Below are 26,720 nucleotides of genomic sequence, written 5' to 3' on the forward strand. Positions count from 1 at the left end.
TCAAGTGAACTACTCAACTAAGGAAAAGGAACTCTTAGCTGTAGTATTCGCCTTGGACAAATTTAGGTCCTACCTGATCGGATCTAAGATCATTATCTATACAGATCATGCGGCACTGAAGTATCTTCTTTCTAAGAATGATTCTAAGCCCCACCTGATACGATGGATCCTTCTACTCCAAGAATTTGATTTGGAAATTAAAGATAAAAAGGGAGTAGAAAACGTTGTGGCTGATCACCTTTCTTGCCTTAATACCTCTGATTCCCTTGAGAGGACCCATATCAATGATATATTCCCTGATGAACAACTGTTCAGAGTCTCCCATTTACCTTGGTTCGCTGATATTGCTAATTATCTTGCTACAGGTGCCATACCGACACAATGAACTGCGCAAGATAAGAAGAAATTCTTCACCGAGGTGCGCAACTTTTTCTGAGATGATCCTTATTTATTTAAATATTGCCCAGACCAAATCCTAAGGAGATTTGTACCAGACGATGAGCATCAGAGCGTCATCTCTGTCACTCACAGGCCTGTGGTGGTCACTTTTCTGCTAAAAAGACCACGGCCAAGATTCTGCAGTGTGGCTTTTACTGGCCAACTATGTTTAGGGACACTCATGAGTTTTGCAAAGCTTGTGAGCGTTGTCAAAAATTGGGAGCATTGTCCCGTCGAAATATGATGCCTTTAAATCCCATCCTTATCATTGAAGCATTTGATTGCTGGGGCATCGATTTCATGGGACCATTCCCTCAATCGTTTGGAAATCTGTATATTTTGCTCGCCGTGGATTATGTCACTAAATGGGTCGAAGCGATTCCGTGTCGAACTAATGACCATCGCATGGTCATTAAATTCCTAAAAGAAAACATCCTTTCTCGATTCGGAACACCTCGAGCCATCATTAGTGATGGGGGCTCACACTTTTGTAATAAACCATTTGAGAGCTTAATGAAGAAATACAGTATCTCTCATAAGGTGAGCACCCCGTACCACCCACAAACAAGTGGGCAAGCTGAGATTTCTAATAGGGAAATTAAACACATTTTGGAGAAAACGGTCAACCCTGATCGTAAGGATTGGTCAATTCGATTGACCGATGCCTTATGGGCATACCGTACTGCCTTTAAAACCCCTATTGGAATGTCCCCCTTTAGACTTGTCTATGGGAAAGCTTGTCACTTGCCTGTGGAGCTGGAACATAAAGCATACTGGGTGATCAAAAATCTTAATTTCAATCTGGACAACGCTGGCTCGCTATGCAAACTTCAATTGAATGAACTTGAGGAAATCCGGAATGATGCGTACGATAATTCGAGAATTTACAAGGACAAGATGAAAGCATTTCATGACCAACACATTTTGCGAAAATCATTCACGCCTGGTCAGAAGGTCCTTTTGTACAATTCTCGATTACATCTCTTTCCGGGTAAGCTTCGATCTCGTTGGACCGGCCCTTACATTGTAGTTACTGCTTTTCCTCATGGGGCCGTTGAGATAAGAGATCTCGACAATGACAAGGAGTTTAAAGTCAATGGACATCGATTGAAACCATTTGTCGAGAAATTTGATTTAGAGGACATGTCCATGACCCTGACTGCTCCTGTTTACTAGGATTGATCTCCTAGTCTGATGGAGGTATAGGCAGATTTATCGCTTTCATAGACTAGGATAGTTTCCTTTATGTTATTTTAGGATAGATGGTAAACTTAGCGTTCCTGGGACGCAACCCAGGCTTTTATTTTATTTTAGTTAGTTTAAATGTTTGTGGGTAACATTGCTGCAAACCCTCACGAGACTACAACTCGTCCACTAGGGGCAACCTAGGGGTTTAAAGGCTTGTTGCATATGCTAAATGCAATCGAGAGCACCTGCGAAAGTGGTATAGGTAGGATTTTATCTTTAGTTTTATTGGTTTCTCTCTTGTGCTGACCCGCTCTTATGTAGATATCTTTGGAAAGCCTCTTGATTCTTTTATCCAGGTACTATCTTTCCATCACTCCTCTTATATTTTCGTTATCCCATATGCATTGCATGCTTATTTCTTTTACATTGAGGACAATGTAGATTTTAGGTTGGGGGTGGGAGATTAGGTTTCCTAATCAGCGTTCTCTTGGTCTTGAGCAAAAATTGTGAAAATTTTTAATTTTTTTTGGACTTTCTTGTGAATTCGAAGGGATTTTGACGGCCATCTAGGGCACTTGGAATTTCAAGATACGTGATGTTGGTAATTTAAGATGCTTGGAGTCAGTATCTGTTGGATTTCATAATTAAGTTTGAATTGTTAATCTAGAATTAGAAGTTGTAAACATTAATTGAGTTATGATCTTACATGTCACATCTCGCTTACACATTAAGGTTTCATTTGATATTGAAGGATTAATTTGGTGATCACTAAGCTTGAAAGGAACCAACCTGAGAAATTGAAAGGATTAGGCGAATGGTCTACACCATAGGTTTGCTCCCTATAGGTGTAGATTTAATTCCCTATGAATGATATGTGAAAAAATTTGGGTGTACAGTCTTCATCATAGGTTTGCTCCCTATAGGTGAGGATTTGATTCCCCTTCTTGGCATTACTTTTAATGGAAAAATTAAAAATTAAAAGAATAAAAAGATAATGTGTGAGGCAAGTTTGAGTTATCGTGAATTCTCTTATTGGTTACCAATGATATCCTTAAATAGAGAGGTAAATCTTAATGTTGACAAGTCAAGATTAGACTATACATCCATGGAATTCAATGTTTAGAATTGTTCTAATTAATAGACTAATATTTTAAACTTATTTATGAAGTTGCCGTGAGTCTGATATCAGGAAAAAGTAATGCCAACATTCATGATTTTTTTCTTAAAATTCTAGTATTTGATGTGTTATTCAAAAATCACTCGAGTGCATATAAATTGTCCTATAATTCTCAACTTATTTCTCGCATACTTTGCTCGGGACTAGCAAAATGCTGGTTGGGGGTTGTGTTGAGGGTCAAATATTGCATATTAGACCCCATTGATTGCATGGATTTACGATTATGATATTACTTAACGGCCTGAATTAATCATGTTTGTGTTGCAAGGTGTAATTGCTAGCTTGGACTGGATCGGGATGCTAAAAGTACAGATTTAACGTTCAGAATGCACCAAGGCAAGGGACGGACTCCAGGGGACCAAGATCGACGGAATTACACACCGGGGATTCAAGGACGAATCGGTTTGGCTTGGACGATTGCACAAGAGAGAGTAGCTGGAGTTTGGTATTTTTTATTTATTTCTTTTTCTTTTTATTTTATTTTACTTTGTTTAAAGGTGTAAGACCCGTGTCCTAGTCCGTACTGTTCCGTTAGCTTCCACGGTCCTTCCGGTCAAATTCCGGCAACCTTCGCACCGTATTCGGTGTTTGCGCACGATCCTAAGCCAGGTCCCGCTCACCGACGTCGACTTGATCCGAAAGTTGTATCATAGCGACCGCGTCGTCGCCGCGATTCCAACGCCGTGACTTGCGCACCGAACCGATACCCAGGCAAGAAGATGTCGATCTGCGTTTATTCCGAATAAACACTGCGCGTTGCGGATTTCGAGGGAATCTCTACACAATTAGTCCCATCAATTAACCATAAATGCAACCATACCTCAAGTACTTCACCCATTCCCTCTTTTTCCAAAAGTCCATCATCTTTTCACCTCACCATTCCTCTTTTTCTCATTTTCAACCACAACCATCTCTCTTCTCCACCAATTTCAAACTAAACCATACCTCTCATCACTCCTTTCTTACAACCATCACTCCACCCATCCCTCCATCCATTATTTCTATCTCTCCCTCTTATTCTCTAGCAATTTTTCCAAATCCCATGAGAAATTTCACACATCCAACACACTCTCTCAATTTCAAGTGTGGCCCACCCTCTCATCTCCAATCTCAACCATTCATCTTTCATCAACCTCCGTTAAAAGTGAAGGTAAGGAGCTAAGGAGTCTAAGGGAGCAAGGAGAAGGAAGATAAGGTGGGTGATTTGTCATTAATTTAAATTTTAGGGCCCACTTGTTGGTGGGACCCATTTGGATGTATGTGATTTAATCTAGAGGGCCCATAGTGGCGGGGTTCCTCTACCTCATCGTATATCTCTCTCTCTATCTCTCTCCCTTTCTTTCTTTGTAATGGTGTGGATCCCACCAATGTGTTACATCTACCCCGTCCATCGCCATCAGACAGTGTGGTCCACTCTATTACAGGTGATGATCCACACCATCCACTGTTTAGATGGGCCAAATGCTATATATATATATATATAAATATGTATATATATACATATATATATGTTATATTTTATACGATATATATAATATATATAATATAATATGTATTATATATATAATATAATATACGTATTATATGTATATATATATATATCTGGTGGGCCACGTCCATGTGGGACCCACCATAATGCATGAGTTTATCCACACCGTCCAGCGTCAGTGGATGCTGGACGGGCGTGGCCTATGGAGTGTGTATACTGACAGTGGTGTGTGCTCATAAGCCAGCAAAACTCAAAAAAAAGGGGCTTTTTGGGGTAGGCTGCCCATGCAGGCCCCACCTTGATGTACGAGACTGATCCCTCAGTTCATTTCAGCCGTTGAACCAAAAAAATTGGAATAATCTGATGATCAAGCGGGCCATACCAAAGGAAATAGCGGTATTGCCATTAAAATACCTCCCTGATGCTCCTGTATATCAAAAACCACCCAATATTGGACTCGATGGGATTATATCGAGCCATAGGGACCAATGGCTGGGATGGATTCATCTGTGGTGGGCCCCATCTATCAAAAACCATCCGATCATTGATTTTTCAAAAAAAAAATAAAATAAAATGGAATCAAGGCAGCAGCATCTGCTGCTGCCGCTGACAGAGGGCGGGCGGACGGACCGAGAAGGCCCTCACGGCCCAATTGTGGGCCCCACCTTGATGCCTTTCGACCATCCAAACCGTGCATTTGATGGGTCCCCATGGAATGACCGTCCATCCCAAAAATCGGCCTTAAACGGAACTCATGTGGGCCATACCATTTAAAATCATGTGAAGACATGCCAAAACATATAAAATTACTTGGTGGGGCCTACCTGAGTTTTGGATGTTGCTGAAACTTGGTCTGTACCGTCATTTAGGTGGGACCCACATAATGATGGGCCGGATTTGTGAACCACATCTAATGACCTTACCAACAGGTTGGACGTCAAATATACATTACAGTGGGCTCCCTGCCCGCGTAACCTTTTCAACAGGTTAGATGAAAAATAAACATTGCGGTGGGCCCTTCACCACGTGGCCTGTGTGAGCAGGTTGTACGGAAAATAAACATTTCAGTTGGCCCTTGGTCCACACGGCCCCATCAACAGGTTGTAGGGAAAATAAATGTTATAGTGGGCCCATTTTGTGTGGCAAATAAACATTACAGTGGGCCCTATCCAGGCTCACGTGAACTTATGGATAGATTGAATGATAAAAAATAAAAATAAAAAAAATATATATATAGTGGACTCTACCCTGGTCCACATGACCCTATGAATAGTTGGGTGGAAAATAAACATTATGTTGGGCCTTAAGTTGGGTGGAAAATAAACATTATGTTGGGCCTTAAGTTGGGTGGAAAATAAACATTATATTGGGCCTTAAGCTGGGTAGAAAATGAGCATTTTGGTGGGCCCCACTTAGGTAAGTATTGTAAACCACACCCTCTTTTAGTGTGGGCTCCATCATAATGTATGTGTTTCATCCAACTGTCCAACTGTTTTAGAGATAATTTAAGGCCCATTATGGAGGCCCATCTTCATGCATTAGTGGTCCTTGTTGAGGCCCACCTTGATTTGTATTAGGCCCATATTATGAGGCCCATTAAGGCCCACCTTGATATAGATATGGGGCTCATGTTATATAGCCCATTTGATGTATTTGGTCCTCGGGTCAAGGCCCAATTAGATGTACAAAAGGCCCATTACAATATGTGATTCATGGAAGGCCATTCCTTGGGAGCAATGTTGGTTTGATGTCCACATTGAATGGATAATATTGGTTAAATGTCCGCATTATAATTCTCCCTAAGGCCCACTGATAGGCCCAAAATTATGGTAAGAAGGCCGCCTAAGGCCATCTCCATTATATCTAGAGCCCATCTCTTTATACATGTTTAGTATAGATCTATGATTTATGATCATTCGCACCATATGTATGCCTGATGTGAGGATGACCGATCATAGCATATACCTTTGGATAGACTGTTTATGGGCTCCCTGATAGGCGGAGTTGCCTCATATAAGTGCATGGTATACACAGGACTGTTGCATGACTGATAGTGTGACTCATGCACTTGCATTTGTGTGATTGTAGTTACTGTATGCCCTAGCGACATCAGGGCCATAGCCTCCATAGACACATCGTGGATGGCTGGGTTGGATACCGGAAATATTTGGTTCTAGCATACGGGCGCCATAGACGTCCCTGGGTGAAAATCCCTAAACCCGATGGTACCAGAGGATGACTCCAACGTCGAGACCGAGTGGATATACGAGCGCATGAGGGCCGAATACCAGGAGGCCGCGTCTCCCACTGTGTCGTGGTCGGTTGGAAAGGAGTGTGGCCTTACTCGCCCGAGGGTAGGGGGCAATACTAGGCTGAGTTTGACCAGCTCGTGAATGGGTCCGCTATCGACGTGCCGGATAGGTATTAGCAGACTATTGGCCAGGCAGATAGTGAGGTTTCTTACTCTCACTTGGACTGTGCGGCTAGGAGAGCGACAGTGTCATTTGGAGTGTATTGAACCCCGGTGATTATCCAGAATGAGAACTGTACTAATATATGATGAGGTTTGGCATGCTTGAGTTGCATCTCGCATCGCATGGCCGTGTTATGGCCGATAGCATTCATATCTTGCACCGCATAGACTTGGTATGGCTGATTGCATTCATGTGCTCATCACCATGATTCCGCATCACTCTGACCTTGCATTTTGAGCACGTTTATATTGCGCACACACTTACACCACCCTCTAAGCTTTCCATAAGCTTATGCACGATTGATGCGTGCAGGTGACGCCAGGACGCAGTTGCAGCCATAGTCTCGCTGTAGTTGAGCGTGCAGCCGAGCTTCTGGAGTTTTGTTTCTTTTATTACATTGTATTTTTCCCTTTCAGTCGCATTGTAATAAAAGGTTTTTGATCATAGTGGATTTTGTGGTAGTGTTCTTGTGGTTATTGTTTGTGGGTTATGCTTTTTGTTATGCTCATTATGATTCAGACTGATGATTTGAAACCCTCCTTGTAGTCTCCCAGGATCGGAACCTGGTGAATGGGTGCCGGGGTCCGAGAATGAGGTTCTACGGAGGCTGTCGGCGCCGGATTCGGCAATCGGGAATTTTGTGAGCCCTTTTGTTTATTTTGGATTTAGCCTAATCATGCCTGTGATCGGCTAAACCTCTTAGCTAGGGCTAAGAGGTGAAGCTTGTAGTCTGATGGGAGAGATGTTGTTTATGCCTTTTGTTTAGATTGAAGGGGTTTCTGAGTTAATTTTATCATGGGAATGCTTTTAGTTTTTAATGGCCTGTTGTGACTGAAATTACAATGGGTTTGCAATAGCTTTGAGTATTTCTTTTTCCATATTTTTTATTATGACGTCAGGAAGCCCTATTGTTCACCATCGTCTCCTGGGCATGGTTGATGTCGGTACCCTTCCTAATCTTCATAATCATCTAATTGGTTGGTAATTAGTTTAATTCTTTTGTTAACTTTGTCTCCAGGGCATGGTTTGGTGATGGAATCCATTCTAATTCATATACCTTTCATCTCTTTAAAATTATATCAGAGGATGTTCAGTTTAATTTCCATAATTCTTAATGCAGGCATAAGATCTCCCTGATCTCTACAAGTGGATCCTCTGAATCCCTAGTTTTCCTTTCCTGAATTATTTAAAGTTTTAGATAATTATTCTACAATTATTCCTTAAATTTTATTTGATTTAGATTACATCTTAGTCTAAGTTCTAGTTCTACTTAGTTTCAGATAGCATACAGGTATCACTCCCTTAGGATTCGACCTCGGTCTCACCGAGTTTATTACTACATCACAACCCTATACTTGGGGAGTGAACACCACGTTCATTTTAAAGAAAATGCCGCACATTACGAATTTTGAGGGAATCTCTACAACATGTCCTATCAATCAATCAATCAATTAAGTACACTCCATACCTCAAGTACCAACACCCATCCCTCTTTCTCCAAAAAGTTAACTCTCTCTCCCTTACCCATCCCTCTTTTACAAAAGTTTCAAAAAAGAACTTACTTTCCCATTCCTTTCTTTACAACACCCATCCATATCATCCCATCCCTCTTTCTCTCTCTCTCTTGTAATGGGCGTGGCCCATTAGATCCACACCGATCGTTGACCCACCATGATGGATGTATTTTATCTACGTCGTCCATCTGTTTTATCCAGGCCATCTGGTGAGCCTGGATGATGAGGAAACACAAATATCAGACCCATCAGGTGGGCCACGTACATGTGCGACCCACCATGGTGCCTGTGTTGTGTCCACACTGTCCAGCGTCTAGGAATGCTGGACGTGACTCCATAATGAAGTGTGAACTGACGTGGTGTGTTGGTAACACTGAGATGAGAACTGACGTGGTGTGTGGCTAACAGTGATGTGTGGACTGCTCATGCAGGCCCCACCATGATGTATGGATTAAATCCATGCCATCCATCCTATTTCTTAGCTCATTTTAGATGTTGAGCCAAAATATGAGGCCAATCCGATTATCGGGCGGGCCATACCATAGGAAATAGTGGTTTTACCGTTAAAATCCACCTTGATGTTTCTTCACACCAAAACACATCGAATATTGGGCTCATTTAGACTGTATCGAGCCACAAAAACCAATGGTTGGGTCGGATTTCCCTAATGTGGGTCTCACCTAGGAAAATCCTTGAGAAGACAAAAAATAAAACAATAAAAAAAAAAATAAGGCAGCTGCAAGTGCTGCTGTTGCTGACCGCTAGAGGACGCCAACAACATCCTACTGCGTATGACGCTGGGAGGTTGGGACGTGGGTCCCAGCCGTGGCCCCTACCGTGATGTGTGTAGAACATTAACACCTTGCATTTGGTGGGCCACCCTCAGGGCAGCGGGCCGCCCTATAAATCAGCCGTGTACATAACTCAGGTGGCCCACATCACAGGAAACAATGAGATTAAATGTCTGCCATTGAAACCCCTTTGGGTTGTCACAGAAGTTTTGGATCATTATGAAATTTTTTTTCCCTCTTCATCTAGGTCCACGTGACCTTATCAACAGATTAGATGGCATAATAATGTTATGGTGGGCCCCATGTGGGACCCACTGATGAATGTATTCCACATATTCCATCAGTGTGGCTCCCACCTTGAGGTATGTGCTTTATCTAGTTGTCCATCCCTATGGAACCCACTATGATGCATGTGTTGCATCCCAACCATCCAACCATTTTAAAAGATAACTTTAAGGCTTGAGACTAAAAATAATAAGTCAGATCTAGGATCAAGTGGAACATATTATAGAAAACAGTGGGTTTAAACGTCCATCATTAAAACCCTTGGGCTACCAAGTTTGGACTAATATGATATTTGTTTTTCCTCTAAATCCAAGTCTTTGTGACCTTATAAATAGACTGGATGGGAAATAAACCCTATGATGGGGCCCATTGGGATTTAACCATGGAAATCATTATCACCACGGTTAGATATGTTACGGTGTAGTTGATCTTTCATTATGATTCATTATATATATATATATATATATATATATATATATATATATATTGATTTCTAAAAATAGATGAGTTGGGTTAGGCATAATTGAACTCGGCCCATTCAACTAGGTCCATTCAACTTGGCCCATTCAACTCGGCCCATTCGACTTGACCCAATTGATTCGACCCATTTGATTAGGCCTGATGTGATATATGAGGCCCGATGTTGAGGCCCACTTGGTATATATGTGGCCCATCTGATGCGGCCCATTTGATGCATTTGGGGCCCTTGGGTCGAGGCCCAATGGGATGTACATAAGGTCCATTGAAATGTGTGAATCCACCATGGTTTACATAATGATGTCTATGGCGGGCCAAGCCTTGGGAGCAATAGTGGTTTGATATCCACATTGTAAGAATAATGTTGGTTAAATGTCCGTATTATAACTCTCCCTAGGGCCCATTGATAGGCCCATACTTGTTGTGTGTAGGCCATCTAGGCCCATATTCGTTGTGAGGATAGTTCATCACCTTATAATATGTTTAGTATAATTCCATGACTCTTACCCATACACATCATATGTATGCTTCATATGAGTAGTGACTGATCATAGCATATGCCATTGGGCAGATTATTCATGAGAGTCATTAATAGGAGTTACCCACATGAGCGCGCGATACGCGTAGGATTACTACATGACTAGATGGTGTGACTCATGCATCTTGCATATGTGTGACATGATCATTATATGCCCTATCGACATCAGGGTCGTGGCCTCCACAGGCATATCGTGGATGGCCGGAATTGATATCGAAAATATTGACTCTAGCATCGGGGTGTCATAGATGTCCTTGGGTGAAAATCTCTAAACCCGATAGTACCAAAGGATGACTCCAACGTCGAGACCGAGTGGATGCACGAGCGCGTTGGGGCCGTATACCAGTAGGCCCCATTTCCCACTGTGTCGTGGTCTGTTAGAAAGGGGTGTGACCTTACCCGCCTGAGTGAGGGGGCAATTTTTAGGTTAAGTTTGATCAGCTTAAGGAATGGGTCCGCTATCGATGAGCCGGGCCCGATATTGGCAGGCAGATAGTGAGGTCTGTGCGTTCGAATAGGGGCGGCAAGCTGACATAGAGTATACTAGACCCTGGTGATTATCTAGAATGAGAACTGTACTGATATCTGATGAGCTATATGAGGATTTGGATGAGGATTGGCATGCTTGAGTTACATCTCGCATCACATGGTCTCGATATGGCCAATAGCATTCATATCTTACACCGCATAGCCTTGGTACAGCTGATTGCACTCATGTACTCATCAACATGATTCTGTATACTCTAGCATTGCATTTTGAGCACGTTTATACTATGCACACACTTACATCGCCCTCTAAGCTTTCTGTAAGCTTATACATGATTGATACATGCAGGTGATACTGGGACGCAGCCATAGTCTCTCCGCAGTTGGAGCATACAATCGAGCTTCAGGAGTTTCTGTTATTATCACTATCATGTATTTCCCTTCATACGCATTGTACTCAAAGTTTTTTATCATATTGGATTGTGTAATGGTATTCTTGTGGTTATTGTTCATCAGTTATGCTTATACTTATGCTTATACTGAATCAAAATCATGTTTGAAATCCTCCTTGTAGGATCCCAGGATTGGAACCTGGTGTATGGGTGTCGGGAGCCCATAATGGGATACTATGGGGGTTGTCAGCACCGGATTCAGCGATCGAAAATTTTGTGAGCCCTGTTTCCAAGTTTGGGGCATGACATCTACACCAGTTGGTGTTGTGCCTTCTCCTATTTCTCCACCTTCATGATTAGTCTCCTCAGAATCCTCTTCCACATACTAGTGAAATTTAAGGTCTGATTTTCATATATTGACTTTGTTAAAGCATTGGAGGGGACACTCAGGATCATGTGTTTGAAGAATACCAATTGTATCACAGATTACATGAATGATGTGGGGAAAGGGTAAGTATACTGCTCTGGACTGATGAATGACACTTACTATTTGGCGAAGAATCAAGGTAGGTAGACAAAGTTTGACTCCAGTGGCAACATAGTATATAATCATGGTCATGAACCTGGTAAGATCAACGCGATTGGGTCCATGAGGATAAGCATTTGAGTAGAATATCCCATGCAAGATGCGGTATCGAGGGTGCAAATATTTTGCTTTTAAGGCATTTGCATAATACCATGGGATATCTCGACCTTGACATAGGAATTTTGTAATTGTAGACCAAGTGATAGGATTTTCAAGATCAAGGTCAGACAGTCCAACTGGAGACAATGTTAAATCAAAAATGCTAGCAAGGGACTCTACAGTGATCTTAATACTATCATATCCAACTATGACAGTAAAAGATGGTGGTTCTAGTGTTGGAGAATGACAGTATGCAAAGAACTGATAGGTCCGCTCAATTTGGCATGCTCCCCCGAAATCAAGAAGAGGAACCCAGTCGATTGCTTCTAACAGAGCTTCTATGTTGTAGGGTTTTATGCAGTCCCTGTCAACCCTACGGTCATACACCAGGTGTCTCCTAGAGTATTTTTCAAGTATGTGTGGAGGAGGACCCACAACAGTATCTGGCAGTACTGGTGCTTCAGCTGGAGCTTCTTTATGAGACGATTGCTACGTAGAGGAGCTTCGTAGGTGTGCAGGGGATCATTGAGACTGAGTCCTCCCCTTTCCTCTAGAAGCCATGACCTTTTTCTGATAGGCCGAGATGATTCACCGATGGCCAGAGACTTCCCTTTCTCCTTACTCATTAGGACAACTCAGAGGAAGGTCTCAAAGGAAGGAAGAATATGAAGATCTTGAGAACCAACCCAAAATTCTCAAATAGAAGAATCTGAACACAGCAAGGTATACTTTGAGGAATTAAGAGTATGTGTTAGAGATTACTTGAATTCGGACACTTTAGATGGGGCATGCGGTTGACATACGATGAGAGCCAGGGAAGAAAATCCTAGAAAAATCGTGCAGGGAGGCTAAGAAATGAATTTTTCCCACCCATTGGCCTTTTATCGGGCGGTGAGATTTGATATCATCGAACATGGTTTCGATGATATCGATATGCCCTATTCGATTTTATCAAAGATGTCTTCGATAACAATTTTAATCGTGTGACTTTTCAAATTCCGAAGAGACGTCGATGATATCGACCTTGATCGATTTAATTGAGAATTCATATGACTAATCGACAAACATATCGAAGGAGAATATTTTTCATTTTTCAATACTTCGACAACTTTCATGTATAATATAATATATCTTTGAAGTAACCAGTATACATCTAGCATACATAGCAAAAAGTTTTGTACAAGCATTGTACAAATCAAAAGTATAAACATCAAGATGTTTATATACAAAGAGATTTAGGTAAGGAACCTCAAATGTATTATTGAAAGTTCAGCAAAATTGCACTTTTTCAGCAACTATCCAGATTTAGATGCAAGACCTAGACTTGTTCTTCCATGCTCAATGTTTCTGAGCATATGGATCAACCTTTCCTTTACCTTTAATAACATAGCAGTGGTTAGTTGTACGAGAACCCTTCATCACTAATTTTCCTGAAAGGTCTAGGATCTCACATTTTTCTTTGTTAAATGTAACCACATGCTCATTGTCGCATATTTGAGAAATTCTTAAGAGATTATGTGTTAATCCTTTTATGCAAAAGGCATTCTCATTTTTTAGCAAATTTATTCCTTTAATTATACCTTGTCCGATTACCTTGGAGGTGCTTCCGTCTCCATAGGTGACTATCCCATCATTAAGATCTGAATAATTGGAAAGGAAGGATTTGTCACCCGTGACATGTCTTGAGCAACCACTATCTAGGTACCACTTAGTATCATTGCCTGTTGTATGATTTGAATGAGTAATAAGGCAATTTTTCTTTTCTTTGATCATCCATTTTATGACAGGATATTTAACCATGGAAGTTTTAGTTTCTTTAATCGAGTTGGGCAACTGAATCATGTTTTCTTTATTAGTTTTCTTATTCGGTTCAGCCACTTGATTCATCTTGTTGGTCATTCCAGGTGATTTGCATTCAAACTTATAATGACTCGAGTCACCACATACATGACAAATAGGAGTGGTTCTTGTTTTACTTCTAGAAGCAGCAGATCTATCCATTTGTGCTGCATTTCTTGTTTTAATTTTATCATACCCTAGGCCACTCTTGTCTTTTCCTCGCCTTCCCATCCCTAACAAATTTTCAAGATTTTCACCACTCTGGGAAAATTTATAGTTTATTTCAGTAGATTTTCTAGATTTTTCTAAGTCAGATCGGAGTATGTGATTCTCATTTTGGAGATGTTCATTTTCTTCTTCCAATAGTTCAATCTGTTTAGAAAGTTTTGATGATTCAGCTTTTAGGGATAGATTGGTTTTGTCCAATTTATCATTATCTGAGTGATATTATTGTAGATCATTGATTAGGTGTGTATTAATTTCTAAGGTTTTATCCAGATCTTTTTGTAGCAATTCCTTTTTGTTTTCAGACATTCCAAGTCTTTTAACTATATGGATGTTATGGATGTAGATTTGATTGTAAGCATCTTGTAGTTTGTTATGTTCTTCTTCTTCTTCCTTTTTAGTTTCCTCATTATCAGATGGAAATGATTCAGTGACTTGTGGTTCTTCCTCGTTCTCAGTATCAATGGTAATGATTGGAGAAGTGGAGATTATAAGAATTTTCAAAGATTTCTGGTCTCCATTGCTCCCACAGCCACTAGATTCTGAGTTTGACTCTTCCATATCATCCCATGTAGCAGCCATTGCCTTACCCTTAGTTTTTCTATTTGGGCATTCAGTAGATAAGTGTCCAAACTTCTGACAGGCATAACATTGTGGTTCTTTGGTCTTTTTACCAAATTTACCTGCAGAATGTCTGTTGTCCACCTTTCTCTCTTTAAATGGATGGCCACGATTTTTCTGAAAGAATTTTCTAAACTGTTGAGCCAACAAAGCCACTTCTTCATCTTCATTTTCTCTTACACTTTCAATATCCTCATTTGGTATATTCTTTAATGTTTTGAGGACAGTAGTTTTGGATTTAGGGGTTTGTTTGAAGTGTAGTTCAAATGTTTGTAGGGACCTACTAGTTCTTCTACTTTCATTTCATTTATGTTTCTACATTCTTCAATGGTTGTTACTTAGGATTGAATTGTTCTGATAATGATCTTAATATTTTTTTACAGATTTTTGGGACTGGAACTTTCTCACCTAATCCACCCATGGAATTGCAAATGATATTTAGTTTTGTGAAAAACTCCATGAAGGTCTCATGCTCTTCCATTCTGAGACTTTCAAACTGTGATGTTATGAGTTGTAGTTTGGATCTCTTCACAGTGCTTGTTCCTTCATGGGTTGTTTCCAACAGATCTCATGCTTCTTTGGCTATCCCACACATACTGATTTGATTGAAAATGTCTTAGGACACAACACAGTAGATAGCATTCATAGCTTTAGCTTCAGACGTTTGTTTTTCTTTGTCGAATGCTGTCCACATTTCTTTGGATTTTGGTTTGGTGATAGCTATGCCATTTTCAAGTACACTTGTTCTGTTGGTGGCACATATCCTCTTTCAACAATGTCTCAAACATCATGATCCAAAGATCTTAAAAAGTGGTGCATTCTAGCATTCCAGTATGCATAATTTGATCCATCAAATACTGGAGGTCTAGTGACTGATGAGCCCTCTCCTTTGGCCATATTACCAACTTCAGTCAAGATCACTCTCTAGGCGGTGAAGCCCTTTAAGAGATACCTGCTCTGATACCAATTGAAATTGTAGTAATGACCATGTTAGTTGAAGTTGAAATATGCCAATATGTCTTAGAAGGGGGTGAATAGGACTTTTATAAAAAATTTATAACAATTTAAAATCCTATCACTCTAATCCTAACAACAAGCATACATTAGGATTACTCAAAAGTAACTTTACTGGCTTCCAAGCCTGGTAGATGATCCAATCACAAACTATTTGAGAAATGAATAATGTGCAAATTATTTTATGATGGATATGACTGTGTGTGTGTGAGATGTGATCTCAAATAATCAAATATGAAAATACTTAAGGAAATCACATAAGTAATGGAAGATTAACAATCTCAAACACAGTCATTTTTATAGTGGTTCCACTACTTGTCTACTCCACTCCTAGCAAGCACACTCAACCCTTGAGTGTATCAGATTTCACTAAGGAGGTTTCACATAGTTCACCTCTAACCCGAGGTTTTAAATCAGGTTCACCTCTAACCAATACAACCTACACCTAGGTTGACAGTTTATGCTCCCATGAGCAAGGGTCAACACATAGCACCCGATTTTAGGCACACTAGCCAAGGATTCACTCAAAGAACCTCACTTGTTTATAATCCCACGAGCAAGGTTCAACACAACGTACCCGATTTTAAGCACACTGGCCAAGGATCCACTCAAGGAACCTAATGTTTATGCTCTCCACAAAGAAAGGGTTAACACAAAGCACCCACCACATACACTCCCACTGGAGGCCCCTAAATGACTTGCAAGGGGTGAGAAACACCTTAGACCCAATCCTATAAAGGAATGATCACAAGGGTCTTCTGGACTCTATTGACTTACAGATAAGTAGATGAGCCCCATTCAGCACGTTGTCGAAGATCTTCTCCTTTATTGATGAAGAATCTTCTGCTTCCTTGAACCACAACTCAGAAGATGTACCAATACATGGCGACGGGTTGGGTAAAGGTTGTAAATGAATTCTACTCTATTGAAAGTTTTCCTATAAGGGAAATAGAGTGATTCCAATCATTTATGCATTCAAGGCATCCCAGCTTAATGATTTGTTGTTAAAATGGTAGTTGAAGGATCCTTGAATGTAGAAGTTCATTCCCCAATCTGATTGTTAATGATGAGGGTGGATTGGAGGATGAACTTCCATGAGAGAAAGGGCTTTGGATATATAATTTAAGTTTAAACACTCAAGAGCACTCTCTTCTTTCTCTACCAGTAAGTAAGGACAAGCTCTCTATAAATAGGCAAAAGGTTCCAACGGATATAAAACGGTTACATTTATGACAGAGTTCGATATCATCGAGTAGGGTCGATATCATCGAGCGTATACTCTCAATTGTATTGACTGGCCGCTCGATGACACAAACTCAAATGTCATACGCTTTTGAAACATTTTGCCAGCTGGTCGAGGAAATTGAAACTGCGTCAATGTCATCGGATTTCGAACTCCAATTCCATCGACACGAGGATCGATTCCTCGACATTTAAAAATGAGAGAGACTTGCCTTAGTAATATTTCAAGTCAAAAGGAATGATCGAGGCATACTCGATATCATCAGAATTTGAATGTCAATGATATCGGTAGGTGTGTCAATGCATCGAAAAATCCAAAGGATTTTCCAGTTAAGCTTGCTAGATAGTTTATGTCCATTCTCGATGCAATCGACCCAGCCTCGATATCATTAAAATTTGAATATCGATTCTATCGAGTGACCCTCGATCTAAGATAAAAACCACCTGAAAATATTGCTGGTTAACTGTGTGTCTAAGACCGATATCATCGAAGGCCTTCCGATATCATCGGTATTTGAATTCAGAGGATATCGAGGAGAACTTCGATATATCGAAGTTTTTATTATTTTCCATAGAAAAATAGTGACACAATATCTCTGTTGTCGATTTTATGAAGTTAACTTCGATAGACTCGAGATTCAAATTTCAATAATATTGATACAGCTATCGATACATCGATAATTCCGTCCAGAAGTATATGCGATTGCTGGACAACTTATGTCCTCATTCGATACTATCGAGTGAGCTTCGAGGACATCGACAGCATTTGTCGATTACATCGATCAGTTTATTGATAAATCGAAAGAGGTAAAAAACTCAGAGGTTTGCTGAAATTTTGAAAAAGTTTTCCAACTAAAAAAACCTTAAGATATTCTAATCAATTTTAAGGGTTTTATTTACCTGGTATTTTGGGACATGGGATGTGAGGCTTAGATTTACTTGTGGCGAATTCGGGCATACATCCGGTTGAGGCAGACGATTGATTGATCTTCCAATGGAGCTTCTCTGTCTAGCAGACTCAACACTCACCCTAATTGACAAACCTGGGCACTTTCAAATTTGATTGAAGTGCTGGGATGACGACGCTAAAGAACATTTTACCCTTTCTAGGAAACCGTGAATTTATTAAAAACACAAGAAGAGGCATCAAGCATGACGAGAATGCACAAAATAATCATATCAACTAAGGGGTAAACATTGGCACAAAATAATCATATCAACAACAAAACTAGATCATGAGAAGTAGTTTCCCTATATCTTCCACATAATGCACATCTCACCTCTCAACGACATTAGTTTTATTCAAGATTTTAAAAAAAAGGTAACAGCGTAGAGCAGGTTCATAATTAAAGCTATATTCTGTAAGATGCTATAACTCAATTTTTTGGGGGAAATCGAAAATGGTTAAAACCAAAATTTTCAAAAGCATATTCTTAATTTCATCCACAACACACACACACACACACACACACACACACACACACACACATTTTTTTTTTGAAATATTACTAGAATTTTATTAGAGCAAACAACAAAACAAAGATAAAAGAAAAGGAGCATTGAGAAGCCAAGATGGTAATCCAGCTACAACCCCAGGAAAGAAAAATCACAGCCCTTGAGCTTCATAATGTTTGAGGCCCACTCAACAACTAAAATCTCGCCCTTTGGGAAATGATTTCCACTGGCTTTGTAACACCCCGTACTTTCAGTACTCGGGTGTCACCATGTAGATCTAAATTAGCTTACAAGTATGCAATGACCCACATAATTCACCTTACACGTCACCATCCAACGACTCTCAATCTATCCATCTTAACCCTTAGATTTTAGACTATGACAACTTACAACACCATCATAAGATTTGAAATCAATCTGTCCATTTGACTGTCACAAGTTGACCCCGTACTTAAATAAATGAAAATTCTATTTTAGAATCTTGAGCGCGATAAGATCTCATCATATGCCTATTTAGTACAATTGAATCATATAAAATAAATTTAGGGATGAAAATCACAAGATCCACCATTCATTAGTCTACAATGTCCCATAGGAAGATCCATCCTATCCAACTCCCAAATCACACCTAAACATTTGTTAGGACCCCTAGAGTTATCGATAATTAAATACTAGGCAATCCAATCGTTGGATCATTTAAACAATGAGATGATGGTCCTAATGACCTACAGAGTGGCCCAGAACATGAATTATATATGTATATGGATGTATGTGTGTGTGCATATAATAATAATAATAATACAAAATAAATCTTAGATATGCCTGATCTTTAGTATGGGGACCCATTTAAGCCCCTAGAACCTAATGGATGGTGTGGATTTCTCGCAAACATTACGGTGGACCCCACCACAAGGTGTGTATGCACAGAGAGGACGTGCACTCGCTGTGCACGGGTCCTAGGAGACCGGTCAATGCGGGACCACCCACATTTTCCAAATAAGGAGAGATTTCTCCCTCTCTCTCTCTCTCTCTCTCTCTCTCTCTTTGAATTGGCAGTGAACGGATGAGCGTTCGTAGTTTTAATCGATGGCCCACCTACATGATTCATCTGGACAATCCAAACTGTCCATCTGACAGAGGGCACACATGCAACCAAAACCCCATAAGTTCCCACTATTCCACACATGTGAGTGTGCACAATCCCTTCTACAAACAAGCCCTACAAGCACACTATATCCAAAAATGGAAGCTGTCTCTCTTCCAGCTCAGCGATTCGTGTGAGGGGAAGGATTCTCCATCCTAACCATCTACCTTGGAGTGATCCTAGCCCTCCAATGTTAGGATTTTAGAAGTAAAAGGGAATGGGAGAGAGAGAACCGCCGCAGCCTTCATCGTCCGAACCCACCACTCGAACCACCTCCAAACTTTGAGGGAGCTCGTTGGCAAGCTCTCTAGGGCCCTCACGGACGGCCTGCTTAAGTCAGATTTGAAGGAGTGGTGGTGGTGAAGACACCATTAATGGCAGCCACCTTCTCCACCACTCCAAGCTGAGTCAGACTCAATTCAAGATGCCATTTTCAGTCCCTCACCAGCGGGTGATGGCGTTGAAAGAGAGAGAAGAAAGAAATGGAAGAAGAAGAAAAATAGAGAGAGAAAGAGGGATGATGCGGCAGCTGCTGCTGCCGCACCAGGTCGACCCGGGTTGAGCATCTAGTCCAAGCGTTGCTGGAAGCAGTAGAGAAAGAGGAGGAAAGCATGGAAAGAAGAAGAAACAGAGGGAGAGAGAGAGAGAGAGAGAGAGAGAGAGAGAGAGAGAGAGAGAGAGAGAAAGGAATGAAGAGGAAGAAGAGAGATTTAGGAGTTTGGTTACACCTGCCAAGTCAACTCGGTGGAGTTGGGCTGAGTTTGGGTTGGCCCACTCGAGCCTTGTAGTTGTCAAGTGACATAAATCCAAGGTAAATCAAAGCTCATTTCATTTTTTTCTACTGAGTTGACTCAAAGAGTCTTCACTAAGTTCATTAACCGTAGAAACCAAGCATTTACCATTTTCATTGATATTTTGATTGGTTGTGGTCACATGTTTATCAACTAGATTTGACTCAATTAGACTTCAAACGTGCTATCTAGTGGGCCACACAACTAGATTACTAGACCAAGGTGAGGACTCACCCTTTGAGCTTCCCACTTAAATTCATTAACGAATAGATGATGCCTTAATCCTTTCCATTCAGTATTTCCTAGGTTACTTGATTTTGTTACTTAACTTATCATGTAAACATATGAATATAATAATGTGTTGCACACCTGATTCCTATGGTAGATAACGAACATATCTCTTTAATTATAACATGCATAAACAATTTGGTGATAACATGTTATCTTTAGTTGTACATTGTTAAATAAATATACGTTTGTCGTCTGCAATTGAATGATGTAATGAATGAAACCTATCATGAACTCACCATCTTGCGATGTTCAGTCGTACCATGATTTTTGGGTGGAGCTGAAGTTCGTTTATCGATTTTTTAGCCATCTTGCGGTGTTCACGTACGATATGATTTTCGGTGGTCTAGAGTTGTATATTGGTTTCCTAGCCATCTTGCGGTGTTCAGTCATACCGTGATTTTTGGGTGGAGCTGAAGTTCGTTTATCAATTTTCTAACCATCTTACGGTATTCACATACGAAATGATTTTTGGATAGTTTAGAGTTCTATGTGGTTTCCTAACCATCTTGTGGTGTTCAGTCGTACCATGATTTTCGGGTGGAGCTAAAGTTTGCTTACCAATTTTCTAACCATCTTGCGGTGTTCACGTATGATATGATTTCCGCATGGTCTGGAGTTTATATGTTGATTGTCTCTTCATTTGCGGAGTTCAGTCGTACCATAATTTTCGGGTGGAGCTGAAGTTCACTTATCGATTTTCTAGCCATCTTGCAGAGTTCACGTACTATATGATTCCCCGGTAAAGTAGAGGTTTAAAGATTGATTTTCTACTCACCTTATGGATTTCACTTGTACCATGATTTTCGGGTGAAGCTAAAGTTCGCTTATCGATTTTCTAGTCATCTTACGGAGTTCACGTACAATGTGATTTTCGGGTATAATAAAAAGTCATATTTGATTATTTGATTACCTGAACATATTTCCTTATATTGCGATTGCTATTATGTTTTACTTATGATGAGATTCTATTGACTGGCTTGATTTTTGAGTGTATAATTATGATTATAAAATGCCTTATTTAATATATCCATTTTCATGACTTGCGAGCTATATTGGATTATGAATGATGAGTGTGCAATCTTAGAAGGTTCTCCTCACTGCGATAGCCATTGACGCTATCAAACCATAACAGTTGATGCAGGTGTAGAGCAAGCCGATGTTGTTCATGGGATTGCTACAGGATTTCACATCCTAAGATAGTTGTAATTTACTTTATTTCACATGTAATATTATTTCATTTTGTAATTGTAAGAATGGGGGCATTGGTTTTTATAAGTCATTATGGGCAGCTTCTTGTACATTCCAAATGTAAATGGAAATTTCCTTTATACTGATTTATCCACTCTACGCTCATCTGCTTACTCTGAATGAATGAAAAAAAATTGTATACTCGAATTTAACCATCCTTTAAGGTTAACACTCGGGTTTTTGGGAAACGGGTCATATACTCGGTTCCTGAAAAGTCGGGGCATTACAGGCTTGCTCTCTTTGCAAAATCATTTGGCATTCCTTTCCTCCCAATGATAAAAGCTTCAGGAGGCATTAATGCTTTTGGATAAGAGCCAAGGCTCTTAGCTGTCCATGGTAGCTTAAGCATTGCCTGTGGTCTTAGTGTTTGTTTTAAGTGTATTCGATTGCTGAGAAGATGCTGATGTATTATCCTTTCTTCTTTTTTGAAATATATTTTAGTCATTCATCAAATAAAAAAATCTACTTGAAAAATAAAGGCATTCCAAACAAACCTAATTCACAGAGGCTTGCTCAATTATTCTTGAAAAATAAAGGCATTCCAAACAGATCTGAGTCACAGAGACTGGATTAATCTAACCTCTGCAATAAAAAGTATTCTCAATGTGAACTAAGATTGGAATAGGATATGAACTTTCAACTAAAGGATGAATATGTACCAATTTGAAGCTCATATCCTACAACAACTTGCCAGAAGGAAAATATAAGAGTACATGCCCAACTAGAAATGGAGCACATGTTTGTGATGTAGGATACATGTATGGATGTCATGTTTCACAGGAGATTAGTCAGAGGACAATTCAAAGCATACAGATCCTAGGACCTATGGGTTATGGGCGAAGCCCACTAAACAATAATTTCAGCAAGCAAAAATTCATGTCATTTAATTAGAAATCATCCCCACATGCACACAATCATATAAAGATTAAATCGCAGGATGTCAAGTTTGTTAGAAAAACCCCTTAGCATAGAATATCAACAAAATACTCATGGGCAAATTCATACACACATAGAATTTACCATACTCATTCACTACATAAACTATGTTTAGAGGAGATGAAAATCACGTGGGATATGGGGTGGGATAAATCTGTAAAGGCGAGTTTCTATTTGCATTCGCTAAAGATTATGGTTTCAGTTCCAACTTGAGGGATGAAATCAAGGTGATTTTAGATAGGCTAGTTTAGTGCAAGAAATGGACCTATGGTAGAGTGGAAGTGGCCAGCGATTCCAGCTCTATGGTAAAGCTCCTCTCCAACAATAATAGTCATTGGACCATGTGGTACTCGAAGGCGAGGATTGAGTCCCTCAAGCGTAGCATGGAGGTTCAAATCTCCCATACCCCTAGAGAAGCCAACTCAGCTATCGATGGCCTGGCTTGCTTGGGGAGTGAAGGCCAAATGGATCTTGTTCACTGTTCACCCGAAGACCTCCCTTCTACTGTTCAAGGTCTTTTATTTCTAGATAGAGTTAGCTTAGGTATGTTGTTGGCCCTATCACTTTTTGTCGATTGGCCTTGCCCAAAATGTATGTTGTTGTATAGCCTTTGTGCTCCCCCTTATGAATATAAGCTTCTCTCTCTCTCTCTCTCTCTCTCTCTCTCTCTCTCTCTCTCTCTCTCTCTCTCTCTCTCTCTCTCTCTTTCTTTTTCTTTTTAAAGTATTTATGTCTCCAACATTATTTGAGTTTATGATTCATTATATTCCTTTGCTTTTAAATTGGTTGTCATTTAATAGTTTTTGAAAATGGCTTCTCTACCTCTCTTTAATTTTATCGTCCTTAACAAATACCCTTTCAATAATTCTCTTAATGCAATTAAGGTAATTTAAATGCCTAACCTTCATCTCTTTCCTTTATTCCAATCTATAGTAAAGATTATCATTATATTCCTTTAAGTTTCACCTCACTTGCTACTTTCTTAATATTCTTTATGAAATTCTAGAATGTTTTAATGTTTTCTTGTTTCTAATCTCTTGTCAAGCCTTGAAACATGTCTAGGCCTCATTAATGACCATTTCTACATCGTCATTCCACTAGCAAGTTTCTTCATATAAGTGGCTTACCCTTCTACATACATATAAAATTTCTCTTCCGGTTGTCCTAATGCACTCAACTGTCTTATTTGTTATAACATTAACTTCTTCCATGACCTTCCGCCTTTCCAAAACATTCTCTTAATGTATAAAAATATTATCATTTATTTCACTTTATTTTAGGTCTTATTTCAAATATTATTATATTAAATGCTCTTGAGGTATTGAGTTGTGTCCAATATTAATAGAGTTTTCGAGTGCACTCGAGTAGGTGCCTTCGAGTCAAGCACATAAACTAATGATATGCATTTAAGTCAGCATTCAGTTGATAGAAAGTAGTTAGAAACTTCATGAACTTAAAATGGAGAGATGGATAGGGCAGAATGTTTTGTTAAAAATGCACTACGATAGAAAGGAAGTAAAAACACCTAAGTTACAGCCAAGTTACCTATAGTAGCCAATGTAAAATAATAATACATCATAAAGGACTCCAAACATAGTTTTTAGTTTATCGATGCAACTCACATCGGATACACACGTACCCTTATTAGAGAAAATCTCTATACCTAAACTAAGGAAAATCGAATTTTAGATTATATATTTTTATCATGCATCATTTCCATGCTACAATGTGTCTGATATGGTGAGACAAATGCAATTATCCACTGTTATGAACAGACGTCAAATGGCCACCCAAGCTGAGTCAACTCAATTGAGCTCCCAACTGAGTCAACCAGTTTTCGATGGAAAGGAAACAAAAGAAAGGAGCTCTTGGTCTTGTTCAAATTTGGCCATGTAAACATCCTCCATGTTCACCCAAGCTTCTATTCCATCACCCCATCTTGTACAGTTCAGGAGAATTAAATTCTTAACAGGTAAAGTGGCAGAACTTACCCAAATGGGCTCCCCCCACCCAAAATCCACTTCGTAGAAAGGAAATCTACACCAGCTGCTAAAATAACAGAAATCTATACCACAGTCAACATATTTTCCAACTTCAGAGCTTAAAGCTGCAAGAGCCCTTGAAATCCCATCCGGTTTTTGTAATTCTTTTATGTAATTACTGTCTACTGCTCTTATTGCATCCCTTACCTTTCGTTCAAGGTAACACTGCATATCTTCATGGCACTCTCTCTCTGTGGCCACTGAAGTCGCAAAGAATATAATATTCCCAAAGGAATGGTCTGGCAATGGAGGCGACATTCTTCGCCGCAAGTTCATGGCATGTGCTGCCAGAGAAGCCCTCATGGACCCCTCTTCCCCACGTGTCCTCATGATACATCGCCAGATAAGTGCTGACAATGCTTCGACACGTGTGGGGCGTCCTACCTGCAAATCAATGGACGGCCTATCCCTTAGGGCGGCAATCTTAGATGCGTCAAACACAAACCTCTTTGTCACAACATTCTCGTTTGTGACAAAAGCAAATGATGGCTCAGGCCCTTCAGTCGGGAAAAATGTAGAAGACTGGATGTCAGGACCTGTGGTGTCACTATTGCCATGCGATTGGCTGGCCCACCCATTGATGAACGTGGCCATCGCAATCCCATCGGCAACCTTGTGAAAAATGCACACACCAATGGCCATTCCACCACAGTTGAATAAGTTGACTTGGACAGCTAGGAGGACGTCCCTGCCGGACTTAGGGAAGAGGTAATTGCATGGAACCATTTGATTCAGTACTTCAACATAGGGTTGTTCGAGGAACTCCGATAGCTGACCATCAACTCGGGCCTCAGAAAATTCGATACCCTCATCGTTACATTCAACTATAGAACTGTCTTCTTTAATCCTCCCAGCAAATGGATAATAGCGGGTCAAGGTCTTCGATAGAGATTTCTTTAGCTGTTGAGTTTTTTCAACAGTTTCAATGTTATAGCCTTCTTTGCTGGTGTAGAACAGTAGTATAGGTGTATATGCTGGAGGTTGTAACTGGTCCAGTAAGGTGAGCTTGAACCTGCTTAGGTGATGGGGAGTTGGAGATGCTGGTTTGATGATTTCTCTGGAGGTGACCTGAACCTTCATCATCTTGCCTTGTTGAGAGGACGAGCAAACACAAGGATGCTGTAGTTTTGTGTTTCGAGTACAAGGGTTGGCATTCTTATATACAGCTTATGAAGCTGATCTGATTGTTGTTTAATTGCCGGCAAGAATCCTGTGTTGCATTTGCACCATTTGGAAATGGTTGGGACTGCCGCATAGTTGTAAGGCAATCTAGACCGTCTAAATCTCTAATCCAAGTCTGGATGGACCATAACTGTAAATGTTGCTCTGAGAAAATAAAATCAACGATCTGAATCCTTTTTCTTCCATGTGAATTTAGATCACTAACTATTTTACTTTCATCCATACATTTGATGGCCATTAATTTGGGTGGTTAGGATTGCTTGCTCAGTGTGATTATAGGGATTTGCTTCATCCCCAATGGAACCCACAATTTGGATGGTCTAGATAGCTATACATCAGTGGCATATGTGAGGAGTGAGGAGGATGATTAAATGGTGCTAGACAAACATACAAGTTTATACAGCAATTTTAACGTTCACCAATCAAATTAGATATAGTTTAACGTGGATCATGCTGTTGGAGGCACATACCTGACTTACACGAAACCCAATCCGCATGAATCAAATGGGCGTAAAAAACATAAAATAAATAAAATAAATAAAAAATAAATAAAAAGGCTTCACTTTCTGGGAATTTCCACATATACGACAGTCCGTCACATCAGGGTTACAACTTCGGTCGATGTTAAACTCAACGGCCCACCCAAAATTAGGTTGGGTTGAGGTCGGGCTGGAAATCCTCAACCTGAGGTTGGGCTTGGATTAAGGCTCGGGGCAACCCAACCCAACTCATCCAAAGGTGACCGCACATACGTAC

The 26,720-nt window shown here is 40.1% G+C and overlaps 1 protein-coding gene across 1 annotated transcript; it reads right to left on the reverse strand.

Moving 5' to 3' along the window:
- Positions 1–24,205: 24,205 nt before the first annotated feature.
- On the reverse strand, positions 24,206–25,906 carry LOC131218960 (stemmadenine O-acetyltransferase-like). Its single transcript, XM_058213877.1, has one exon. It carries the CDS (start codon positions 25,863–25,865, stop codon positions 24,567–24,569), a length of 1,299 nt encoding a protein of 432 aa, XP_058069860.1. The 5' UTR covers positions 25,866–25,906; the 3' UTR covers positions 24,206–24,566.
- Positions 25,907–26,720: the final 814 nt, after the last annotated feature.

This window comes from Magnolia sinica, chromosome 11 (assembly GCF_029962835.1).
Source record: "Magnolia sinica isolate HGM2019 chromosome 11, MsV1, whole genome shotgun sequence".
Classification (NCBI taxonomy): domain Eukaryota; kingdom Viridiplantae; phylum Streptophyta; class Magnoliopsida; order Magnoliales; family Magnoliaceae; genus Magnolia; species Magnolia sinica.